Genomic DNA, 26552 nt, shown 5'->3' on the forward strand with positions numbered 1-26552 from the left:
AGTTATATGGGCCTGTTTAGTTCAGCTTTTAAAAATAGTGAGAAAGAAAGAGTGTCTACATTTGATTGCTGGCTGCAGAAGTACAGACTGTGCCTGATCGGTCAGATACGTACAGGTATGTCAACAATTACTTCAGGAACCTGTGTGCCAAGACACCAGAAAATGGTGCTAGGGCATCTGAAATCCAGGATAATGGCACACATGCAGTCACCGACATGCCAGAAAAATGGCATGCTGACATTTTGGAAAATATATAGTGGAACAACTAGTTCAGTTTTTCACTCAACAATGAAGTCAACATAAATCAATTAAAAAAATGCAGCGCAGCAATATAAACATAAATATAGTGCTAAAATATTAAACTTGCATATATAAGTAGTGAAAACAGAAACTGTGCTTGTGAGAACCAATGTGTGCTACACCAAATGTCTTGCCAATGCATACACATAGGTACCCATAGAACGGCACATAATCAGTGCTAAATATGAATTGTGCACACAAATGCCAAATAAAATGTCCTTAATAGTGGACTGTCCCTTTACATCTTAAATATCTTCACGTGAACTTGTGTGGTGTATCTCCTATAGAGTGTGATCCAAATACACCAGCAGCGAGTGTCTTATGAATATGGTCTCAAAAAATGGTGAACTGTCCTTTTAAATCCGCTGTACTTCAAGTGGACCAGCGTAAACACACTACTGCATAAACATATACGGTGCTCCTGTGTCACCCCTTAGTGCTCATCCACCTCCAACATTCTATTGCGCTCACCTCCAAGTTTGACCCGTAATGACAGGTAAAACTGCACTTTTCCCTTTAACATGGGAGGGTATACTGGTACACAGATCTTCACCACCGTTAGCTAGCACTTTTAAATATCTCCAGATCACTCCACATCCATGTGAAAAGAATGCTCAATATAGCATAGTATTACCAATAAAAACAGCCTTTATTAACCACTTGCCTACAGCCCTTTCTGCCCAGGTAATTTTCAGCTTTCAGTGCTGCCACACTTTGACAATTGCTCAGTCATGCAACATTGTACTCATATGACATTTATATCATTTTTTTGAGACAGATAGAGCTTTCATTTGGTGGTATTTAATCACCTCTGGGTTTTTTATTTTTTGCTAAACAAATCAAAAACAACTGAAATTTTTGAAAAAAAAAAAAAGTTTTTTCTTAGTTTCTGTTATAAAATTTTGTAAATAAGTGATTTTTCTCCTTCACTGATGTGCGCTAATGACGCTGCAGTGATGGGCACTAATTAGGCTGCACTGATGGGCACTGAAAGGCAGCACTGATGGGCACGGATGAGGAGGCACTGGTAGGTGGCGCTGATGGGCATTGACAGGCATCCCTGATGGGCACTGAAAGGCAGCACTTGTATATGGCACTGATAGGTGGCACTGATAGGCAGCACCAATTGGCACTGACAGGTGGCACTGACTGGCACTGTTAGGCGGCACTGATGGGCACTGATATGTGACACTGATAGGTGGCACTGACTGGCACTGATATGTGGCACTGACTATCACTGATAGGTGGTACTGATTGGCAGCATTGATAGGTAGCACTGACTGGCACTGATAGGTGGCACTGAAAGGCAGTTCAAATGGGCACTGATATGTGGCATTGATGTGGCACTGATGGGCACTGACATGTGGCACTGATGGGTGGCACTGATAATCAGTGTACATGTCCCTCTGAGTAATGCCAATTACCGGCTCTCCTCTCCTCACAAGCTGTGAGCGTGACAGCTCGTGAGGAGAGGAATGCCGATAACCGGCATTTCCTTATTTACATGTGATCAGCTGTGATTGGACACAGCTGATCACATGACAGAGCCGATGTCATCGGCTCTTTCTGTTGATCGGTGATCCGCTTTATCCCGGGGACATAGCGCACCACCAATCGCCACGCTGCACACCCCTAGGGGCGCGCACGCGCGGTTAGAGTGGGAGGACGTCATATGACGTCCTCCCAAAACAAGAGAACCGCCTTGCGTCCATCATTTCCTTATATGGCGGGAGGCAGTTAAAATAATCTAGTAAACTCACATTTAAAAGTGTCCTCCTGGGACACTACAGGGTTAAAACCCACTATACAGTGTATTCTGTAAGCAATGTGTAGAAATCCCTTTTTTAATTGATTTATAGTTTACATGTGGGAACACATTATATGCTAGCCGCACAATTTGTTTCTTAGGAGATTTATTGCATTGAGGGTTCTGTATACACAATGAAATCAACATACACATCCAGGGCTGTTACTCCAGTGTATATGTGAATTATTATTATACAGGAGTTATATAGCGCCAACAGTTTGCTCAGTGCTGTACAACGTGAGGGCAAATAGTACAGTTGCAATACAATTGAATACAGGAGGAATCAGAGGGCCCTGCTCATTAGAACTTACAATCTAAAAGATGCGTACTCTTATAGGGCTGAACAGGTTGCTAGAATATCGTCCAAGGGATAGACCAAGTGTCTTTTGGGAGTTCCTTAGGATGAAAACTTTACAAGATTTACATTTTTTTTAATACATTCTTTATTTAGTTAATGAGGATTACAGCGTAACATATTAAGAACAAGAACATGCTCAAGAGATACATGAACAACTAGTAACAAAGAGTCATATTGCATGTTGTCATACATTAGTCCAGAAGATGTATTATCAATGCACTGATAATACAGATTAAAGACATGAATCATTACCTCACTGTCAGGAGTCGGCACAGGCAAAGACCCACGTATAATGGTGCTAATCCTCATATGTCTATGGAAACATTATTGGAAACCTATAGGGGTTTATTTACTAAAGCTGGAGAGTCCAAAATCAGACTCCCTTCTGCATAGAAACCAATCAGCTTCTAACCTCAGCTTGTTCAATGAAGCTTTGGCAATGAAACCTGGAAGCTGATTGGTTTCTATGCAGAAGTGAGTCTGATTTTGCACTCTCCAGCTTTAGTAAATAAACCCCGTAGTGTCTGGGATAAACTCACAGAACAATCAAGAAATAGCACAGAGTATATAGGAAGGAGAGGACTCCCACCCAGGGGAGGGAGCGTGAGACTTTCAGAAAGCCTCGCCAAAGTGGTGGCTTTGGTATAGAAAAAGGGGGGGGGGTTGGCAGGGAGAGGGAAAGGAAGGGGCACCTTCCCCCTGCCGCTGCTTTAGCTAATTACAGTCAGTGGCATCACCCTGATTAAGACCGACAAAAGGAGGCATTAGGGTTGAATTGGAGAAAGGAAAAGAAAGCTCTACAACAGTTGTTTATATTGGGGGGTATTGACGTTCTTCCCAATAGTACTATTAGTAGTCTTATCTCTGATGTTCGCTGTAAGATCTTCCATCACTTGGATATCACTTGGGCAAAGCACTGACTCACTGTTAATGGGCTGGGGCTTTTCCAAGTACTAGAGATGCAGACCCTGGCAGCATTCAGCAAGTGTATCAGCATAGATTTCTTATACCTCTTGCAGGACATAGGCGCAAGGTTAAGAAATATGACAGCTAGATTATCAAAAAGGTAGACTTCTGTAAGTTGTTTGACAAGACTTACATTTATTAAACAGTAACGCTATATACAGGGCTTGTTTCAGCAGAAACGCAGGAGAACGCAGTTCTGGCACCTCCAGCACTGAATGTACTGTATGTAATGGCAAGGAGTGCTGGGGTGTGCTGGAGGGTCTATTGATGCTGAATTCTGGGATCTTTTGCTGGTGGTGAATCTATTGTTGCTAGGGAGGTCTTATGTTGCTGGGGGGGGGGGGTCAGTTGTTGCTGGGAAGGATCTAATGTTGAGGGAGAGGTTTATTCATGCTGGTTGCTGGAAGATATGTTGTTGCTGCTGGTGGTCTATTATCGTTTTGGTGGATCTATTGTTGCTAGTATATTGTTGCAGGGGTATCATTGTTGCTGCAGGGGTCTATTGTTGTGGGGGGATCTATGTGTTGCTGTGGGGATCAGTTTGTTGCTGGGGGTTCTTTTGCGATGGGGAGATCTATTGTTGCTTGGGGGGTATATTATTGTTAGGGGGTTCTATTGTTGCTGGGGATCTATTGTTGTGGGGGTATATTGTTGCTGGGGGATCTATTGCTGCTGGCTGCAGGGGATCTATTGTACTGCCTTTTTTTGTTATCTAAAATGGACTGTACTGCAGTACTGGGAGGTGGGTAGGGGGTGTAACCAATGGGCAGTGACAAGGGGCGATTCAGAAAGGGGGAGTTCCTGCACCTATTCTCTAAGAAAAAAAACCCTAACTATACATATTTGTCTTCTCTAAGACTAAACATCATGCAGATCTACAGCGATAAGCACTAACAATACCAGTTCTATGGGCTGCTGTTTTTATTTAGGAAGTATAAGTTCTAAGAGCGTTTTGTCAAGTTGCAGCATACTGTACGTTTTTACATAAACACTGTACTTCCACACTAATTGGGTAACAAGTTTGCAAATCTGTGAAATGATCACAAGAGGGCAGCACTGCATCGAATATTCTCCCATTGCATTGTTCCTCCAATGACCCTTCAGCTTTCCCAAGCAGTTTGGTAATGAACTCATAAATGCTGTATGCTAATCCTGGAACACTACTCAGATATATGAATTTTAGTCTTTTTAATGTAGATATTAAACAGAGGTCATTTAAACACCAGAAGTGCCAAATGCCGAATGTCTTTCTGCGCAAATCTTTACACAAAGTGGTTCATTGTGGCAGATGTACATATACCCCTGATATAACTTTTTATTAGTACATTTCCTAACAGTTTGGAAAGCAGTATAGTTTTTTTTTTTCATTTTTAATGCCTTAAATTGGGTCATTTAGGTAAGAAACGATATAAACAGTTGAAATCCATATATGTTTAGTTTCCCTGTGTGATTTACATTTCTGTATAGTCCATTATGCGATTTGCACACAGCTGCCATACTACGCAGCCAGGAAGACCACTATATACTCTCTGGCTCAGCTTTACTGCTTCCTGGATCACTTCCCTGCTAACTGGATGGAGATGATGATGCTGATTTACAACTAGCTGGCAGTGGACAAGACATAAAGTGCTGAATTGCTAAACCAGGAAATGTGTTTCACCTGCCTGGCTTTTCAGTGTGTAAATCACTGGGCTTGCCGCATAGAATTACAAACTTTTGGAAGGTTAAACAGTAAACATATATCTATATATAATCATTATTTAGCTGTTTGACTAGAGCTCTGCTGTGCTTGTAAGGAGACTTTAGAGCTTTCTTTATAACATGTCACCACTGTATAATTTTTATTTTGCATTCAATTAGGTGTGACACTAGTAATAATTTGACAATTTTCCTTGATTTTGATGGACCGTTCTATAATTTTACCATAAATATATAGTATATAGTTATTCTCTACCCTTTGAGATATTGTGCTACATTGGCGATGTACCAGGGGTTGGATAAAATTATGGAAACACCAGGTAAAAGAATGAATATTGTTACCTAATATGGTATTAGACCGCATTTGGCATCCAAGATGGCCTGAATTCTCCTGGGAATTGACAAATAGAAGTCTTGGATGGTGGATCCAAAAAAAAAGTTCCAGTTCTTGCACAGATGCTGAAGGCGGAAAACAAACTTGAACTTTGTTCTCCAAAATTGACCATTGTGGGTCTATGATATTGAGGTTCAGCGACTGTGGCACCCAGGGAAGGTGCCAGACTTTGTCAACATGCTTGTCAAACCATGATTTGACAACACCAGATGTGTGAATCAGAGCGCTGTCTTCAGGAAACAATGTCTGCACCATGGGATGCACATAGTCAGCCATAATTTGTACAGGATTGCAGCAGTGACTCTACCTTTCAAGATGATGATGGTGCCTGCAGAATACCAAGATTAGGCTGCCCAAACCATGATTCCACCGCCACCATGCTTTACTGATGGCACAAGACTGACCTGGTTGTAAGCTTGAGATGGTGGTTGCCACATGTAAACATGCCCGGTGGTTGGGAACCGTGTGAAGCTCGATTCATTGGACCATATTATAGTCTTCCATTGATCGACAGTCCATGTTTTTTAAGTGTTGCACCACTCTCTCCTCTTCTGAGCATTAATATCAATTAGTTACCTAAAAAGATAAAATTAGGTACCGCTCAGGTAGGGAGGTTGTCCAAACTAAATCGATGTGAGTGCTGACAGGTATATGGAGCTCGTCCTAGCTTCAAGCTGCAGCAATGTCAGAAGAAAAGATCTATAAGCCACCAACAAAGGCAGACCCATGTGCATGAGGTGAGATAAATAACAGCCTCTGCCCAGGCTCCAGTCAGGCTACACCCCCCAACGCGTTACACTTTGCCCCTTGGAGCATAATCATGGGGATGCAACTCACCTCACCTCATGTACATGGGTTTGCCTTTGATGTGCGGCTTATGGATCTGTCCTTCTGACATTGGTCACTAGTGGTTTGGCAAACGCAGCTTGCCTTTGAATGTTCCTTCTGTACAGTTTTTGTGGATACAGGCTTTTGGAGACTGTGATTGAGCTCTGCAGTCACTTTTTCAGCAGTTGTTTTCTTATTTTGGGTCACAATCCTTCGCAATGTCCTTTTGTCTCTTTCGGTCAGTTGACCATGTCAACTGCACTTATGCTTATCAGACGATGGTTTCCTTTGATACTGTACCTTGTGACATGGCAAATAAATTGCCAACTTTAGTCACAGAGGCACCAGCTAACCGGCATCAACAGTTTGCCCTCTTTGAAACTCAGTAAGCTGTGACATGACTCCGTATTACTAGCAGGGCACGCGGTGAATGATGAAAGTGAGGCTTCCCACCTGTTAGCTAGGTGTCTCATCACACAGCGGAAACAAAAGAATGTTAAATCACTTCCGCTTTCAACAGGAAACATGTCATCACTTTCACACCTGCAAATCATGTAGTGTTTCCATATTTTTGAGCAACCCCTGGTACACTGTCTCAGCAGAAAAAAAAATACACTAATCAGCCACTTTATTAGGTACACCTGTTCAATTGCTTGATAACACTAATTGCTAATCAGCCAATCACATGGCAGCAACTCAATGCATTTAGGCATCTAGACGTGGTGAAGATGAACTGAGCTGCAGCTGAAGTTCCAAACGAGTATCAGAATGGGGAAGAAAAGGGATTTAAGTGATTTTGAACGTGGCATGGTTTTTGGTGCCAGACAGGCTGGTCTGAGTATTTAAAAAACTGCTGATCTACTGGGATTTTCACGCACAACCATCTCTGGGGAAATTGAGACCCATCAGACCAGGCAACATTTTTCCAATCTTCTATTGTCCAGTTTTGGTGAGCCTGTGGGAATTGTAGCCTCTGTTTCCTGATCTTAGCTGACAGGACTGGCACCCGGTGTGGTGTTCTGCTGCTGTAGCCCATCTGCTCAGTTTGAACTTCAGCATGTCTAGATGCCCAAATGCATTGCGTTGCTGCCATGTGATTGGCTGATTATAAATTTGTATTACCAAGGAACAACTGTACCTAATAAAAGTGGCCGGTGAGTGTATATAGTCTTTTACCAACCATACAAGAATATGTATTCAGAAAGATCTGCGAAGAATTGGCTGTAACAAATGGATCAGGCATATGAGGTGAAATCGAAGGACATGGCGGTGTCCTCGATGTATATGCCGTAGGAAGGGCTGGAGGAGACTCAGGATGTTCACAGGGAGCCTGCCAGCATGTGTGAGATCCAAAGATGGCATCCGAAGTCCACCCTGGAGTGCAACGTCGACGTCAGCGTGATGACGTAGGGATGTCCAGTATGTAAACGCGTTTCGGAGCATGCGCGAGGCCAATGAAAGGCAAAGGTGTGCACCCTTCTCAAGAATTGAAGGAAATCAGTGAGAGTAATTTTGCTTTTTGTTTTTTTGTTTTTTTTTCTTTAGGAGTGAGAAACAAGTACAGATCTCAAATATGTCATGACCAGTATCAGTCGCTCTTTTATCCATTCTTTTTTTTTTGCCACAAAATGGTTGGCCCACACTCATGTTCACTTCATCAAATCTGGCACTTTTTGAAAAACGTTTGGACACCCCTGACCTAAGGGGTCACAATTGGAAGCTCTTTGGGGTTGATTTAGTAAAGGTAAATACAGTAGACCGCACTTTGCAAATATATTAGCACTCATTTTCCTGATTGTGGTAAAGATCTGCTGATTTCCATCATACAATCATGTTCAGGCAAAAATGCTTTTTCTATTTTGCTTGCATCTGATTGGGTATTTACAAAGTGAAGCTTTACCACATTTACATTTACAGTACTAAGGGGAATTAGTGCAACTGCACTTGCAGAGTGCACAGTCTGATTGCCTTTTGTAAATCAACACCACTGTTTACTTTTTTAGCTCTCTCTATGTGACTTCATCAAGCTAAATTGTGATTAATAAGTTGCCCCAATTTGTGTAAACCGTTACACATGTATTCCTGTTTCTGGATAAGTTCATCTAGGTTAGAGAAATGTAATAATTGTGTGTATGGTGGTGAAATAAACAATCTAGGAGTATCTCGGATTATGCCTGGTCTGACCTCCAGAGTCCCTTGCCCATAAACATAAGTGTGAGCACGACAATCCCATGGCTGTAATTTCAGTGCCTCTCTATTCAGGAAAAGAAATATTACACATATTGTGGCAGTATTTGTCTTGAAATACATAAATAAATGAATATTTTATTATACAGTATGGTACTCTATTATTAGTTTTGTCATTTTCCCAGTGCAGTAGAGAGGTAATTGGGGCAGTACAGGCCAGCGCTCTGTCTGTACTCTGTTGGGACATTGTGCAGTTGTTTTTCTGGGCAGTTAAATTTTTCATAGTTCACACACAGCTAAATAATGCAGGAATGCATAATTCTAGTTTACAGCCAAATCGCCATGAAAAGTACCCAAAGAAAGTTTCATAACAAAAGAAGTAGCATTTTTCTAAAGTATTTTCCTTATTCTCATGCATTTCCCATTATATTACATTTCCATGTGCAAGACATTCCTTGACAACAGGGGATGGTGATCCAGGGTACAGTATATCTGATTGCATCCCTTGGGATCTTTTTATTGATAAAAGCATCATTTTAATTAGTACACTATGGGCGGCCCCCTTTTTCTTATCTTTCTTCTGGAGCATCTATTTGTCCTGACTGAAAGCCCCATATCACATGCTGGAGAAACCTACAAGTGGATTAAGAGCAATAGATAGCCTGTGGCAGTTTGACAATTCAAGCGAGTTTGACTTGTATGAGAGTATGGGTCATTTATGAAGGTGAGCAGCCACTTTGCACACAGGGTGGAGCACTATCTGAATTATACGTCACAGTGGTGAAACTTACTGGCAACAAGGACTGGTGAAGCAGGGACATTTAATTTACTCATTGATTTATTGATTATGGTGTGGACTTTTTTTCTTTACACTTATTTATTCAATTAGGTATTGGTGCACCAACACAGTTTATTTATTTATTACCACGGAATATTAGTTGGTACACCTTTATGTTTTATACTTATGGCAAGTGATATATGTATATATATATAAATTGAGTATTTTGTTTATACATATTTGTTTGATTGCAAAGCGGTATTTGATTTCATTTGTAGCACTGAGATTGTGGTATCAGTACACAGGAATTATTTATTCATCATTAAGGTGCTGAGATTGCGCTGAACTATTTTTATTTTGTTTATTTGATCCACTGTGAAGTTTTACGCATTTAGGTGATAGCAGCATTCTCTGTTTATTTGATTTGATTTGATTTCACGCACTAATATAATGTTTTGGCGGCGCACGAGTATTCACCTCATATATTCCTATTTGTTCCTGCCCATGTGTGGCCTTATAGTGTAATGCTGTGTGACTGTCTACTAGTACATTTTTTAAACAAAAAGCAAGAGTGTCATGTAGTGACAGCCACCTCCACATTAAGGCTTGGTTGGCACTGATGGGATGTGGGAAACACACAGGAATCGCTGCATTTCCTTCATAGCAATTGCGCAGTGTTCATGCGATCTGCTGCGGGTGTCAATTAGTAGTTAACGACATCCCAAAAGCAGGCCGCAGTGTGTTTGCCTGATTTGGATTGCATGGATATGAACACCCATGCGATCTGATTCCAGTGAGGCATAATAAAAGGTGCGGTGTGATTTGAGCCATACTAAATGATGGGCTCAAATTGCATAGCACAGAATCGCATGTGATTTTGCACAGGAATGTGGTGCAATTCTTGTGCGAATCACATGCAACATGATAGTGTGAACCAGGCCAGAAGGTACACAATACATGAGAAGAAAAAAAAAAAAATCATAAAATTAAATAAAAAAAAAAAAAAGTTGCAAAGGGGCGGCACAGAGAAAATAAAGCAGACATGCTTGCTGCTGACACAGACACTGCAAGAAGTTCAGTGAGGTCTATAGAACAGTGAGCACAAAGGTATGTAGCTAACCACACTGCAGTCTACAGGATAGTAATGTATAGAACTGAATAGCAGAGTATCTTTCCCTGCACAGATTTCTCAGTTTTCCTATCCAGCTCCAACAAACACTGACAATATGGCTGTTGGGAACAAACGTTTATAGTGAGGGGGCTAACTTATCCAGTCTTTCACATTGTTGGCTTTCAGGGAACCGTCTGACAAAGGGCAAGGGTTATGCAGTGCATTATGGGTTCAGGCACCAATTTTCAACCATAATGTCGGAATTTCAGCAAACAGCAAAACTGTGCTGTCCGCCTCAAGCCCAAGGTAGCTCAAAACCTGAACCTCATCCTTAATGCACACCTACACCTGAAGAGACAGTACCAAAAACTTCCATCAGGTTGAGGTCTGAGCTGAGGGCCAGAAATCCTAATATCTTCGAAGATTCGATGGACATTGAAGAAAAGTCTAGGTTGTATGGTAGAAAATCACTAACCACATGTTAGCTGTGTAAACTGTTTCCAGTGAGTTACAGTGGGAATTTTTGATCCCTTTTATTTTAAAACATCCTATACTTCTATAGGAGGCTTCATCAATGCCCATATCTTTGCTCTGCTAAACTTAAAAACAGGAGATATATTTAGCTGTCCGGCACAAACCAATGCTCCGGTATGATCTACCACCAGATGGAGCTTGGAGTATACTGGCTTCTGCAGCACAGGTAAATATTTCACTTCTTATGTAATATTTCCCTCATTTAACAGAACTGATTTATAGAAGTAGATGGGTGTTCTTAGTTTAGTATAGGTCTGCTTTAATACCATAGCCTATTGGATATTGAGCAGAACAAAGCTAAATCCTAATATATTTACTAGAAAACAGATTCTCAACTTCAGTAAGACACATGGGAGTCTCTCTGAGGGTAGGTAGGTACAATTTTAGAAAAAGTAGATTTGCACTTGGAACTTTCGATTTCAGATGGAAGCCAACTATTGAAAGATTTTTTGTATACTTTAAATTATACAGACATGCACTTTTGTATTTTATAAGTGTGCATCCTCTCATGGTTATAAGAAAATAAATTAGTTTTACAAATTTGAACCTTTAGTAAAGCTACATAAGAACGGGTTACTCTATCATCTAATCAGTGCAGCTAAGGGCTTGATTCCCAAATTCTGGCTAGCCCCAGACCCACCGAGAATAGATGACTGGGTTAATAGAGTGGAAAATATCTACGGGATGGAGGAGTTGTGTCATATTGAGGAGGATAGAATAGAAACATTTAGGAAAATGTGGAGTAGCTGGCTTATTTTCAAAACATCTAAAAGATATGTGGAACTGGCTGGAATATAGGTGGAAGAGTATTAGAGGGAGTTCTAATGGAGTGCCCGACAGAGAGAAGGAGATAGGAGGGAAGGGATACAGATATGGAGAGATAGTCATGAGAGAGGATAGAAACTAGGAATTCGGATATGGACTGGGGTAATTGGAGGGGGGAGGGTGGGGCAAGGGATAAGATGATGCAAATGGAATTCATGTATTGGTGAAGTTCTTTTTATTTTTGTGTGCATTAGATGGTCTTTTTGTATTGTAAAAATGTAATAAAAGATAGAATTAAAAAAAATGAAAAAATAAGGAATTAAACTAGGCTAAAAGTTTCCACTTCTGCCAACCCGCTAGTGATGTAAGGAAGAATTTCCCGACTTTTAGTCTTAATGGGTGTAAGGACTCGTGATCAGCACAATTCTCTGCAGAACTGGAAAAAACTTTATCCATATTTTTAAGACAATTTCAAATGTGTAAATTGCCAGATTAACCAAACTATGAATCAATTCTGTCATCACTTTTGTACTCTGATATCATGTTGTTTTGTCAGCTTTAATACCTATAATATATATTGTGTTATTTATCTGCAGTGCTTTGCTGTACGCTCTTTGGGCTGGGTAGAAATGGCAGAAGAGGACCTAGCTCCAGGGAAAAGCAGTGTTGCAGTGAACAATTGTATTCGACAGCTGTCCTACAGCAAGAACGACATCAGAGACACAGTCGGCATTTGGGGCGAGGTATGTACATATTCATTTCTATACCTTCTCAGAATCAAGAGATTTAAAATAAAAAGACCATTCCTGGACAACAGTATTTATCATGTTGCATTGTTAATTACATATTATATTTCTTTCTTTTCATAGAGATCTCAACTTTGTTATCAGGTTCTTCTTTGTTTTCAAATAGCAGTGCGCCATTTGCAGTAACTGATGAGAAATCTTCTTTCTCTACAGTAATCTTAGTGAAATAAAATGGAATCTGACTGGTTACTTACTGTACATTAAATCACACCCCTCTGAACATCATAAATGCTCTTGTCCAGGCTTAGCCCATGTGTGTTTATTCATAAAGCAATGAAGCTAACGTTTACCAAACATTCACTGCAGGTGAATCTTCCTGGTCTATGTGTATTAAATGACTGATTGATTGGCTACCAGTGATTGTTTGGTGAAAGTCACTTTATTACTTTATTAATTTGCCTGTAGGTGTCCTAGAGTTTGGATAAAGGGCCATGCTATAAGAGCTAGTTCACACCACAAAAATGTCCTCCAGATCCATTTTGGATGCATTTCTGCATGCGTGTTTTTGATGCTTTCTGTTGCGCTTTTGATGCGTTTCCAGATGCATTGCTGGTGCTTCTTTTCCTGTTTTGTTTTTTTTTCACTGTACTAGGGTCTAATGCATTTTTGATGCATGTAGGTGCGTTTTTATGCGTTTTACTACATTCAAGTACAGTTCTTTGCAGGAAAAATTCACAGTGTTCTACTTGGAGCTGCACACACTGGTGTGAACTATGTCATTGAAAACCATGTAACCTACTTTCTGTGCATTTTGGATGCAGGGGGAAAAAAGCACTGAAACGCATGTGGTGTGAAATAGCCCTAAAGCAGTGTTTGTCAATTCCAGCCCTCAGGTAATGCCAACTGCTTGTGTTTTTAGGTTTTCTTCCACAGCAGTATATCAGGTGGCATGGTTCATGAACCTGGTGCTGTTAGTCTCAGAGTGGGGCCCATGCCCTAACAACTGACCTTACTCTAACCCTTACAATCCAGCAAAAAACTTAACGTAAGGTATCATACATGTCATGGGGGATGGAGCAATGCAGTACCATTGATTCTTAATGACACCCCAAAGCACCTTCTAAATGAACCTACATGAGTTGTGGTACGCTATGTTTCAAAACATGCTGCAGGCCTGTTTTCTATGCATTCTGGAGCATTGCTAGCCCATTCAAATAATTGGGCTATCTTAATACACAGCACAACACGTTGTGTGAATGGTTCCTTAATTAATCCTTGACCATAAAAATAGCATAGTCCCTTAAGTAACTCCTAACACTAAACTGTATCTGCATTACACTTTCCTCCATTTGTATTACACTTACCATATCCCGTATCAGGTGCAGTCATACTGAAACCAAGATCATTTTACATTGAAAACTACCTGTGAATGATGCAGGCAATGGGAACACCTAATCTGTTTATAAGAAGCCATTTATAACTCTGCCCCAAATTACATCACAGATCTTGTCTCTAAATATCACCCAAACCGTACTCTCCGCTCCTCGCAAGACCTCCTACTCTCTAGCTCCCTTGTCTCCTCCTCCCATGCTCGTCTCCAGGACTTCGCCAGAGCTTCCCCCATCCTCTGGAACTCTCTACCCCAATTTATCAGACTATCGCCTACTCTGCTCATTTTTAGGCGATCTCTGAAAACCTTTCTCTTCAGGGAAGCCTATCCTGCCCTCAGCTAATAATGGAATCTTCTATTCTTCCAACCAGTCCATCCCCCACAGCTACTACCTGTTGTACCACTAGCCCCTCCCTCCTAGATTGTAAGCTCCAAGGAGCAGGGCCCTCCTATCCCTCTTGTATTGAACTGTATTGTTGCTGTATTGTCTCTCGTTAAATTGTAAAGTGCTGAGCAAACTGTTGGCGCTATATAAATCCTGTATAATAATAAGAAATCTGTGTCCTGTAGTAATGTGGAGGTCAGTTGAGGGAAGAACTATGCAGTCAGGGGCAGTGAAAATGGACACTTCCAAAAGCGTTAGTTCCTGAGTGTATTTCAGTGGACAATTTTTCTTGAATGCAGCAGTGTTTTGTCCTTTTGCAGGTAGACCTTTCTGAGCATTTTTTTTTTTTCCTGACAGGTTTAGGAATTTTTGGTGAAAAAAGTATTGAACACGTCACCATTTTTATAGGTAGATATATTTCTAAAGGTGCTAATGACATGAAATGTTCATCACATGTCAGTAACAACCCATGGAATTCAAACATACACAGAAACCAAAACAAATAAGTTTAGAAATTAAGTTATGTGTAATAAAATGGAATGACAGGAAAAAGTATTGAACACATGAAGAAAGGGAGGTACAAAGGAGCATGGAAAACCAAGACACCAGCTGAAATCTATCAGTATTTAGAAAGCAATCCTGCCCTATGTCAGTGCAAATTAATATCAACTGGTTCAGTCTCAACTGATGGCCTATAAAAAGGTGTCTCATTACCAAAGTGTCACACAAGAAACATCTCATGATGGGTAAAAGCAAAGAGCTTTTGCAACCTTATTGTTGCAAAACCTACTGAAGGCATTGGATACAGAATTATTTCTAAACTTCTGAATGTTCCAGTGAGCACTGTTGGGGCCAAAATCCGGAAGTGAAAAAACAACATTTCACCATAAACTGGCCACACCCAGGTGCTCCTCCCAAGATTTCTGACAGATGAGTGAAAAGAATTCTCAGAAACGTTGTCCAGAGCCAAGGACCACTTGTGGAGAGCTTCAGAAAGACCTGGAATTAGCAGGTACAATTGTTTCAAAGAAAACAATAAATAATGCATTCAACCGCCATGGCCTGTATGCACGCTCACCATGTAAGACTCCACTGCTGAAGAAAAAGCATATTGAAGCTCGTTTAAAGTTTGCTTCGCACAATTTAGACAAGCCTGTGGTATACTGGGAGAATATAGTCTGGTCAAATGAGACCAAAATTTAACTCTTGGATGCCATAATACACACCATGTTTGGAGGTCAAATGGCACTGCACATCACCCCAAACACCATCCCAACAGTGACGTTTGGAGGTGGGAACATCATGGGGTGGGGCTGTTTTTTAGCATACGGTACTGGCAAACTTCATGTCATTGAAGGATGGATGAATGGAAAAATGTACCAACACATTCTTGATAAAAATCTGCTGCCATCTACCGGGATGATGAAGATGAAACGAGGATGGACATTTCAGCAAGACAATGGTCCCAAACACAAAGCCAAGGAAACTCTCGATTGGTTTCCAAGAAAGAAAATAAAGCTGCTAGAATGGCCCAGCCAATCACCTGATTTGAATCCAATAGAAAATCTATGAAAGAACTAAAGAAGAAGAGGCCCACGGAAACTTCAAGATTTGAAGACTGTTTGTGTGGAAGAATGGGCCAAAATCACACCTGAGCAATGCATGCGACTAGTTTCTCCATACAGGAGGCGTATTAAAGCTGTCATTACCAACAAAAGATTTTGTACAAAGTATTAAATAGATTTCAGTTAGTGTTTTCAATACTTTTTCCCTGTGTCATTCTATTTTATTACACATAACTTAATTTCTGAATTTATTTGTTTTGGTTTCTTTGTTTGTATGGATTGCATGGGTTGTTACCGACATCTGCTGAAAAGTTCATGTCAATAGCACCTTTAGAAATAAATTTACTGAGAAAAATGTTGACGTATTCAATACTTATTTTACCTGCTGTAGATGAAAAGCTGAGTAGTGAGGGTAGGGAGAGATTATGTGAAGACATTGGGGGAGTTTTACTAAAAGTGTAAAAGTGCAGCTGTGCATGGTAGCCAATCAGCTTCTAACTTCAGCTTATTGAAATAAGCTTTGGCAATAAAACCTGGAAGCTGATTAGTAGCAAATAACTCCCTTTGTGTGATAAAAATGATATTTTTTGGGTAAGTCATAGTGGAGCTAAAGTTCTTTGTATTTTGTTTTCTGCCTGAAAACTACTCAATAGTCTCAGCTTTCAGGGCAATAGTATCACAGAAATATACCATTCAGGTGTAAAAATTCAGACGCACAGCTCAATCAGAATCATGAGCATGGGTCTTTGGTCACAGTGCCATTATATTTTAATGTAACATATTCAATAGTATCTCTAATGCATCACCTTGTCGTAGATGCTGCTGATATGTACTAACCTCCACTGCAGTGTTGCCATGAAATATTTATTACGTGCTGCAGGCTGGCATCTCTTTATATCTCTCCTGAGATTTCACTTCAAAGAGGCACAGCCAACGTGCAGTCTAACCACACATCTAGGTCACTCAGGAAGAAAGTTACTACAGTGTGGCTGGGGGATTTACATGGTTACATAAAAAATTAAAAAAAAATATTAAAACTATTGCCTGTCACACCACGTTCAGCTCTACGTGTTTTAGATTGTGGTTCAAAGATATCTTTATCATTGATATTACAGTGAATCTTGCTTTGTCCGTGCAGGCCACAACAATAGATCCACTATAATGCAGACCTTTACAGACACATGTACATCTGCTGTACTGCTACTTTGCTCAGAATCCAGACTAGAAAACAAAGCCCTTTGTAAGCTCTACGTTCCCAGAGTCAGACCCAACAGCACTGCTGATTGGCCCAAACAGATGAGTCACATGGTCCTTCATACCTGGAAATACCATATTCTGGGGGTGAGCAGCAAGAGAGCAAAGAAAGAGAAAGTACATCTTTCTGGAATTAGAGGGTTAAAGCACAGCTTCTAAGGCCTCATTACAGTATGTAGCGCCAACAGTTTTCTCAGCACTTTACAATATAAAGGAAGACAATACAGCAACGATACAGTTCAATACAAGAGGATTAGGAGGGCATTGCTACTTGGAGCTTACAATCTGTTCACAGGAGCACAGGTCTTCTGTGCATTCCCATGTGGGAAGTCCCTTTCATATCAGTTAGGATTCAGCAGCTGCATGGACACAGCCAATGTGTCCCAATATGATATCCATGTGGGTTCGTGTCCCAAACTTGCCGTGGGTGCATTCAAGGCCTTGCACCCACACCTGGATGGATGTCATATTGGGAGCAACCGCTGTGTCCATGCGTTTCAATAGACAACAGTGGGACTGCCAGCACAGGGATACATGCAGCACCTGTCCATACCTGTGGTGGTAAAACATAGCCCTGCACAGAGCATGGGTCAAATCACCCTGTATGAATCAGGCCTAAATGTCGTTTTTTTTAATGTGATTATAGGAATTACATAAATGCGGCTTGATTTCAGCCTTTTGTGATCTCCTGTAGATAATGATGAGCAAGTTTCTTTCATTTAGAGATCTGTTGGGTTTGGATAATTTAAAGTCCTATTCAAGTCACAAAAATAGATATCTAGTTGGAAAGACTATATAAACAGCCTCTATTTTCCTAGGCTTGCTTCTGCTTTCCTGTTACAGCAGTTTTGCAAGGAGATATGACTTTGTATAATAGGCACCATAGTTGGACCCAGTGTAGTCAGCAGTCAGCACCAGACCTGGTCTGACATGCTCCTTCTCCTCCTCTGCAATACAAGTCTGTAATGGGATGCCGGGTATTAGGAGTATGGCTGTTACTCAGCTATGCTTACATAAAGGACTAGAGAAGGGGGCAGAAAACAGGATTTTCACTCACAGAATAAGGTATTTTTGGGCATGTCTGATAAAACTCAGTAACAAACAATAAAACTGGAATACATGGCTATAAAGATGTAAAAATGTGGCAAAGTCCAACTGGGCTTAAATCATTAATCACTTGTTTCCTGTTGTATCTTTATTAGTGAATTCTATGGTCTAATGCGTGTAAACCAGACATCATAATCATTCACTTGTTCCTAGGACAAGATAATCCCTAAAAGGGAAATCTAGTCTTTTTGGTGTTTTTTTTTTCATATGTGTGAAATAGCTCAGCTTTTCTAAAGTATTTGAGTCAATGTATCAAAAATGTATTTCTTTGCATAGATTGTGTTATATATCTACATGGAAAAAGCCATAAACGCTTTGCCTTTAGGTCACATGATGAAGCTTGTATGCTGCAATTTTGTTTATTGGTGGTGTTGCATTGCTATTTTTTTTAATTTGAGTTAATAATGATTTGGTAATGCTAACATGTACCTAGTGAGTTAAATGAAACGTGAATTTTGCTCAGATTAACCTCTCCAATTTTCCATATAAACAGAACATAAAAACTGTATAGTTCCATAAATCTTGTTGTCCACAGCTGGCAATGCAATACATTGTAATTTGTCCTAATTTCATTTTTGACATGTGATGGCTCCCTGCAGTGCACAACTTCTGCACCACTGAATGACTCGCCTTGTCTTGTTCCCATGATAGTGTTTTTTATAACTATCAGCACAATTCTGTTTAGCAGTTACAGCGGTCATAAGGATTACAGCGGTTTGAACAATGTAGAATACACAGGAGATAGGTAGGCTTAAATCTTAAAACACGAAGGACCCCATTGCTAACTTCTTATTCTTGAAATTCTGGTTGCCTTGAGTCTCTGGCTTGAATGCTGTTGAAAACAAATATGCAGGTGGGCTTCTAACTTTTCTGATCTGCATATTTGTTCTATATCAGTGGTCCAAAAGGTCAGCATATAACAGGCAGCTAGCATGTTAAGATGTAGGTTAGTAATGGCAGCTCCCAGATTTCTCCTAGGAAAGGTTTACTTTAAGGCAGACACATTTGACAGGGGTAAACGCTACATAAAAAGTGAATAAAGTCAAAGAGGCCAAATATAGGAGTCCACAATCACTGGACACATCATGGGAATGTGTCCACAGAACAAAAGAAAAAAAAATCAATCGTTTTAGCGGGTTTGTTGTTAGTTCCTTTGTCTTAGAACTTTCTTAGCCACCAACATTTATCTTCTAATATCTGAGCATGTGTGGCCAGGGCTTGCTTGTGAACATTTAATTCCACAGCTGGGTGAGTTAGATAGAATGCCAGATGGAATAAAGCTGATATAGTGTTGAATACTTGTGATTGGACAGAAAAAGAGTAAAGGGCATGATGGACTCTTCAACGGTTTTTGGTCTCTGATGCAAGTGTCCTGTTCTGAAAAAAAAATTTTCAACTATGGTGATTACAAGGGGGTTGATTTACTACTAAAACCAGAGAGTGGAGAATCTAGAAACCAATCTGCTTCCATGTTTTTTTTTTGTCAAAGCTTAATTGAAGAAGCTGAAGTTAGAAGCGGATTGGCTACCACGCACATCTGGTTTGGATTTTGTACTCTCCAGTATGGGGTAAATCAACCCCATAGATTTTACTGAATAAAACATTTGTCATCTAATTAGAACTTCTAGATTGTGCAGTGTGATAGTTGAAGCAGAAGTACAAACACCACAAGCATAACAATGTTTTTCTCTGTTTAGCTGGTGTTAAATGCAGGGGTGACTATGACCTATACACAGCCTGTTTATATTGTTGGACTACACCTATGGGCATATTAAGTATTCCTCTCTTATAGTATAAAGGCTTCAGAACAAACACAGAATAACACAAGTCCCAATTTTGTATCTTAATAAATTTCAGTAATTGTAATTAAGGCCTACCTCTGGTCAAACCTTTTTTTAAGATCAGGTTTGAAATGTTATGACTAGAGATGAGCGAATTATTCAAAAATTCGATTCGGCTGATTCGCCGAATTTGCGGAAGAAATTTGATTCGATGCGAATTTATTCGCTGCGAATTTAACTTATTAAAAGGGTTTCTAGGCTTCAGAGAGCCTTTATATTAGTGCAGAACACTGTACCTTTAATTTAAATGCCCTTGGAGTCTGCTGGGGAAGAGAAATAATACTGTCAGTCAGTATGACATGCAGATGAGTGCCGTCGATCTTAGAATCACCGCACACTTCACTCATTTGGGCAGTCACGGGGCACGACGAAGAAGAAGTAGAAGAAGAAGAAGAATGAAAAGAAGAAGAAGAAGAATGAAAAGAAGAATGAAAAGAATGAAAAGAAGAATGAAAAGAATGAAAAGAAGAATGAAAAGAAGAAGAAGAAGAATGAAAAGAAGAATGAAAAAGAAGAAGAAGAAGAATGAAAAGAAGAATGAAAAGAAGAATGAAAAGAAGAATGAAAAGAAGAAGAATGAAAAGAAGAATGAAAAGAAGAAGAAGAATGAAAAGAAGAATGAGAAGAAGAATGAGAAGAAGAATGAAAAGAAGAATGAAAAGAATGAAAAGAAGAATGAAAAGAAGAAGAAGAAGAAGAATGAAAAGAGGAATGAAAAGAAGAAGAAGAAGAATGAAAAGCAGAAGAAGAAGAATGAAAAGAAGAATGAAAAGCAGAAGAAGAAGAATGAAAAGAAGAAGAATGAAAAGAAGAAGAAGAAGAATGAGAAGAAGAAGAATGAGAAGAAGAATGAAAAGAAGAATGAAAAGAAGAAGAAGAAGAATGAAAAGAAGAAGAAGTAGAATGAAAAGAAGAATGAAAAGAAGAAGAAGAAGAATGAAAAGAAGAAGAAGGAGAATGAAAAGAAGAAGAATGAAAAGAAGAAGGAGAATGAAAAGAAGAAGAAGAAGAAGAAGAATGAGAAGAAGAAGAAGAAGAATGAAAAGAAGAAGAAGAAGAATGAAAAGAAGAATGAGAAGAAGAATGAAAAGAATGAAAAGAAGAATGAAAAGAAGAAGAATGAAAAGAAGAAGAAAAAGAATGAAAAGAAGAATGAAAAGAAGAAGAAGAAGAATGAAAAGAAGAAGAATGAAAAGAAGAAGAAGAATGAAAAGAAGAATGAAAAGAAGAAGAATTCCAGTACAGCAAAAAGTGTATCTGCAGAGAGCTCCGCTATTTCTGACAGTTCTCTGACAGTTCCTTCACATTTACAGCGGTTGAAACATTGTATCTATTTGTTTCCGAATAAAAACATCTGTATCCTAAATGGAAACAAATAGATACAATGTTTTAACCACTGTAAATGTGAAGGAACTGTCAGAGAACTGTCAGAAATAGCGGAGCTCTCTGCAGGGACACTTTTTGCCGGCTGTAGAAGGGATGAAAATCGGCCGATCGGGAAAAATTCGATTCGTGCATCCGAAGTTTGCTAATTTTCGGATTCGGTGCGAATTGAATTTTTCCTAATATTCGAAACGAATTCCACTTCGCCAAGTTCGATTATCTCTAGTTATGACCATGATCATCTCTAGTTATGACCTCTATCTGTGCCCCCAGTAGGGAGACGCTTCCTGCCCTTCTGAATCAGCAGGCAGTAAGGGCAAATATTCTCAACAGGGATACAGAATTCAATAAGGACACTTTTAGTCACTTTTAGAAGGGTTGGGACCTCTCTCAGATTTTTAATGCTGTCTGTGTCCCAATGGGAGTTTATGTTGATCATGACGGGTGTGGGATTCTGTCACTGGTCACACTTCACTAAGAGAAAGAATTGCTGAAATTAACTGCCATTATCACTGCTGGGAGGTATTCCATCACTGCTCTAATGGCTGCTAAGGATCAATGGTTAGCGAAAAAAGAGGCATAGCGAAACAGACAAGGTGATTGTTTGATCAACAAGCAAGTGACTCCAAAAGATAATGCTTGTTTGGGTTTAACAATTTTGTCACTTGCAAAGTGTTGCTGCCAGAATCTCCTGTCTGATACAGGGGGTTACTTTTGCTCTGTCCCAGTATTGGGTACAGGGAAGCAAGGGGAAATCTTTCCAATAGTAATCTTTCCTGTTTATTTTCCCAGTTTGGATATAGTTGTGCTGTTCTGACCTTGGCTATTTACATATTGAATACATCTAGTTGTATAATGATGTTAGAGTTATGATTCAACCCAGACCTAAATAGTTAGATTAGTAGATTTCATTACAATTTATTTTGAATAGACAGGTTTAACACATTCACAGACAGTACAATAGGTTGATGAGTAGTCACTGGCTGCTCGTACTACTAGCGGTCTTTTGCAGAACCTGGGATTCACACACTCTGAACAAGTGATTTTTTTTTTTTTTTACCATGCACACTGCATTTAAATGATCAAATGTTCGAAGGTTTACTAAGTGTTCTCTCTGATGGTGTATAGGACAATACCCCCAGAATACTCAATAATCAATAAATTGTACACGCTCCTGTGCTGCTCCCCTATCTCATTTTTGTCCTAGTAGCTTTGTCACACTTTGTGCTTCCCACATTAACACATCACAGTTATAGCAAATCTCTAAGTGCAACACTACAAATCAAAATTTTACAAAACTTACCTAAAATAATAGTACTGTACAAATTACCGGTACTATGTTCTCAAATGTTCATCCATTTTCATGCTCCTTACTGATTTCATATAGAATCACTACTAACCTAGACCCAATATATGCAAAACATGCTGAATTACAGGACTAAACAAAGGTGTAGGTAAACACTTTATTCAAAAATGTCATGATATTTTATCACTAAGCAGTTATTGTGTTATATTCTCTGTATGTTTATGTTTATTTGCAGTAATTGATTGCTAGAGGTTTTGAAGCCTGTATCTGATGGAATTTCACTACATTTGTAGTGTAATCCTAACCATCTAAAATCCTGCACATCTTTTTCTTCTCAGTCAGTGTAAAATTGGTGTTCACCTATTACTGGAAATTAAAGTGATGAAGTAACTGCTAGCATGCTGGAAATGCTCCACTGCTGACCACTCAGTTAGTGATGACTGCTATGTAACATATACCTATATTACCCTATTATAATTATGTAGTACATGGCTACTTGTTCTGTTGGGGTATAATAACATCTCTCTGTTGCTCTCTCTTTACCTTTTTGTTTCATTATAGGGAAAAGACATGTACCTTATTTTGGAGAATGATATGCTAAATCTAGTAGACCCTATGGATCGCACGCTCCTACATTCACAGCCAATTGTAAGCATCCGAGTATGGGGAGTGGGCCGAGATAATGGAAGGTGAGTGTACTTGGCAATTAAGACATTTTCAATGCTTGGTTGATGTGTTTTATGCGTGTACATTAGAATGTAGGCATCTATGCTAAGATTAGGGCATGCCCCATGCTTGAGAATGCCTGGACTCTATTTCTATTTTGTAACTTTATAGACTGCCTTGTAAGCACATTTGCGTTATGTTTTTAAGCTATTGTGCTACCACATGCAGAAATTACAGAGTACTGAATCATCCAGTTACAGAACTCTGTTTAATGAATCATTTAGTAAACCATCATAAAGCTTTCCCTTGAGGATCTGTGTCCCTAGCTGCTGGTGCAGGATCAGAAAAGCCAGGTTGTCTTGAGGGGCCAGTGTTGGCCATGCAAAGAGCAGAATCCCCCAAGACCCTGTGTTAAAAGATACACAAGGGCCATTAGGGCATCACCCACTGCTGGGCTCTGGAGGGTGAAAAGTGTACATGTGTGTCAGAGCTGTCCATTATCCAAGAAGCTACCATTACTAGGGTTGTAACTATAAATTACAGAATAATATCATACATACTTCCAGGGTATCTGGCAACCTTTATTAGTTGCCAGTGGCTTACATTTCACCCACTAATAATAGCACCCTTTACCACTGGTAGCAAGCAGCCATTATTGCACCCTTAAAGGGAACATAGGCTTTGCCCATGCACAGCAAGGCAACAGGTTTACTTTAGTCACCCATTTTTTTTTTTTTGCTTCCCTGATACTCCATTTAGTTGCTGAGGACAAAGAACCCTATAGGTCACGAGGTAAACCAAGAACCCCCAATGGAGTTCAGTATTACATAATGAGTATTCAGATATGCTTTTTCTAAACAGGAAAAGACATTTAGCACTATATACTTTAATGAAACAGAAGAGCAACTGTAAAAACTACAAATTACTTTATGGAAATGAAGCATCTGAAATGTGTCTAAACAATAAAGCTTGCTACCATTAACTGAAAATGCTGGTTTTGCTTATTTGTTCTTTCTTCACCTGTATTCTGTGCCATGATCCTTCACGGGAGTGTCCTGCAGTGAGGCAGTTTTGTAATGCACAGTACCTAGAAATCGTTTACAAGCAAAGGAACTGCTGTGTCTATCATTAATTTTTTTAGGACTTACTGTGTTGGTCCCCAAAGGCCATTGCTTTTATCTACCCTCATGCTGTCATTGTGAATAAAGTTCCTTTGATAGTAGCTATGGCGCTGTCTGTGAAATACCTTACATCATCTCTGTCAGAAGCAATGCAAATCTTTGATTTACCACTTGCTGTCCCTGTTCTTTCATTATGCTTCTGAGTGCTTTCCTTTCATGTTGCATAAGCACACCTGGCTTCATCATCTCCTTTAATGAGTTGCCCTAGCTTGATGAGGTTGAAATAATCCATTGGCTCAAATAGCCATGCTTTAGTTATTTAGTTTTTTTTAAAGGTTCAATTAACCGAAAACTGACCATTGACTTCTTGTACGTTTCAAGGATTCTGGTGGTTAAATCTTTGCACAAACTCCTCATGCCTATTACAAGTGGACTTCACTGCATTTTTACCTGGTTTCAGATTGCAGTAAGTGCAGCAGGTAAAGCACAGCTCACTCTCGTGGTTTGGCAGTGGTTGCAGTGGAGGGAAGAGTTAGCATCTCCAGAAGGGGCAGCTTTCTGTTGAAGATATTATATGACAAGGGGTTAATCAGCTCACATTGTTCATTTGCAATAGAGATATAAATTGTGGGTGGACTTCACTTTTATTGTAATTGTGGGAGGACTTCTAGTTTGGTTGTATGAAAATTTGTTGACTGGTGCCATGTTTTTTAGTTCTTTGTTTATTCAGTGCTTAACATCAATATCAGACATAAAATGAAATGTACATTACAAAGACTATAGATATCACTGAGATACTTTACATTTTCCATAAGGTGAAAAGTCACATAGATTTAAGAAAGCAAATAGTGGGAGAAGCACAGGCAGAACTATCCGTGAGTGCCAACAATTAAACAATATAGTGAGATAAATGCAGTGTGACGTTAGATGATCTCATTTCCTTCAGCACCAACTCTTGTAACTCTCTACTCTGGCAGAAACCAGGGGGCTTCATTATTTGGAAAACCATATGGCAGAGTAAAAATTTGGGGCGGAAAGAAGATATTCGAGGTTACTGGTTAATGCTAAAATACAGGTAACCCAAAGTGACCTACAGATAAGTCAGAAAAAACCTAATTATCAAACTACACTACTGAACATGGTATTTACACCAGGTTTGGCACCTCTGTTATCCAAGAGAAGCTAGTGGGTGGATGGAGACTATGAGGAGGTGTGGTACAGAATGGTTCATAGCAACCATTGGCCATTTTAGCATTGACCCTGACCAGAGTGTACTGTAGATGCCAAGCAAGATGTTATAAATCTAGAGCCATTGTACAGCATATGCGTTACAATCTGGATAGCATGGTGCAAAACTTATGGTTATCGGAAGAGCAAGGTCCAATTGACTTACTTCCAGGCTACATTGGTTCTATTTCAGCCCTGCATTTTATTATTAAACTGCATTTATTGGGCAATATGTCACTCTCTCTTCTTTATTTTGGTTATGTTTTTCTCTCCACACAGTGCAGAAAATGGTTTACTTATGTCTTGCATAACAATATATTCAAAGAAAAATCATTAAAATACCATGCAATTAACACATTAAAAAACCAGATTTCACACTCCTGGACCTTGAAAACAACTTTGTAGAAAACAAGGTAATTGTTGCAGTCTGTCAAGATGTGTGACACTGGATTAAAGAAACTCCAGCTTCTGCATTCTCTCAGATAAATGTTTGCAGAGAAGCTGTAGATTTCACATCCGTGGCATTCATACTTCATAGAGTGTGATGTATTTTCTGTGCACTGAGATGTTTGTCAGTGCAAGACTAAGAATAAAAATGATACAGGAATGTGACTGTATGGAACATATTGGGATGGAACAAATGGAATATGGCACAATGCTGACAATGGATTTTGCAAGATGAAGTATGTCATAGCAGACATTGTCAGAATGGCTATGTGCTTGCCACCAGCTGATGAACAGAACTTTACTTGCTCTAATTGTCTAGGTAACTAGTTACTATGCAATTAAACTGCATTAAAATTGGGCACATGCTTTTCTGAAACTGGAATTTTTA

At 39.6% G+C, this 26552-nt stretch overlaps 1 protein-coding gene across 6 annotated transcripts in view; it reads left to right on the plus strand.

The window, feature by feature from the left end:
* The window catches only part of APBB2 (amyloid beta precursor protein binding family B member 2), a 387866-nt gene that overhangs the window by 256862 nt on the left and 104452 nt on the right, over positions 1-26552 (plus strand). For all 6 annotated transcript variants that reach the window (XM_089654015.1, XM_089654012.1, XM_089654014.1 and 3 more), the window contains 2 exons: positions 12323-12469; positions 23265-23392. In XM_089654015.1, the coding sequence (XP_089510141.1) occupies positions 12323-12469; positions 23265-23392 (275 nt within the window). The remainder of the gene's footprint in view (positions 1-12322; positions 12470-23264; positions 23393-26552) is intronic.

The sequence above is a fragment of the Staurois parvus genome, unplaced genomic scaffold (genome assembly GCF_062004578.1).
Source record: "Staurois parvus isolate SC_StPar_1 unplaced genomic scaffold, SC_StPar_1.0 ptg000734l, whole genome shotgun sequence".
In the NCBI taxonomy this organism is placed as follows: Eukaryota; Metazoa; Chordata; class Amphibia; order Anura; family Ranidae; genus Staurois; species Staurois parvus.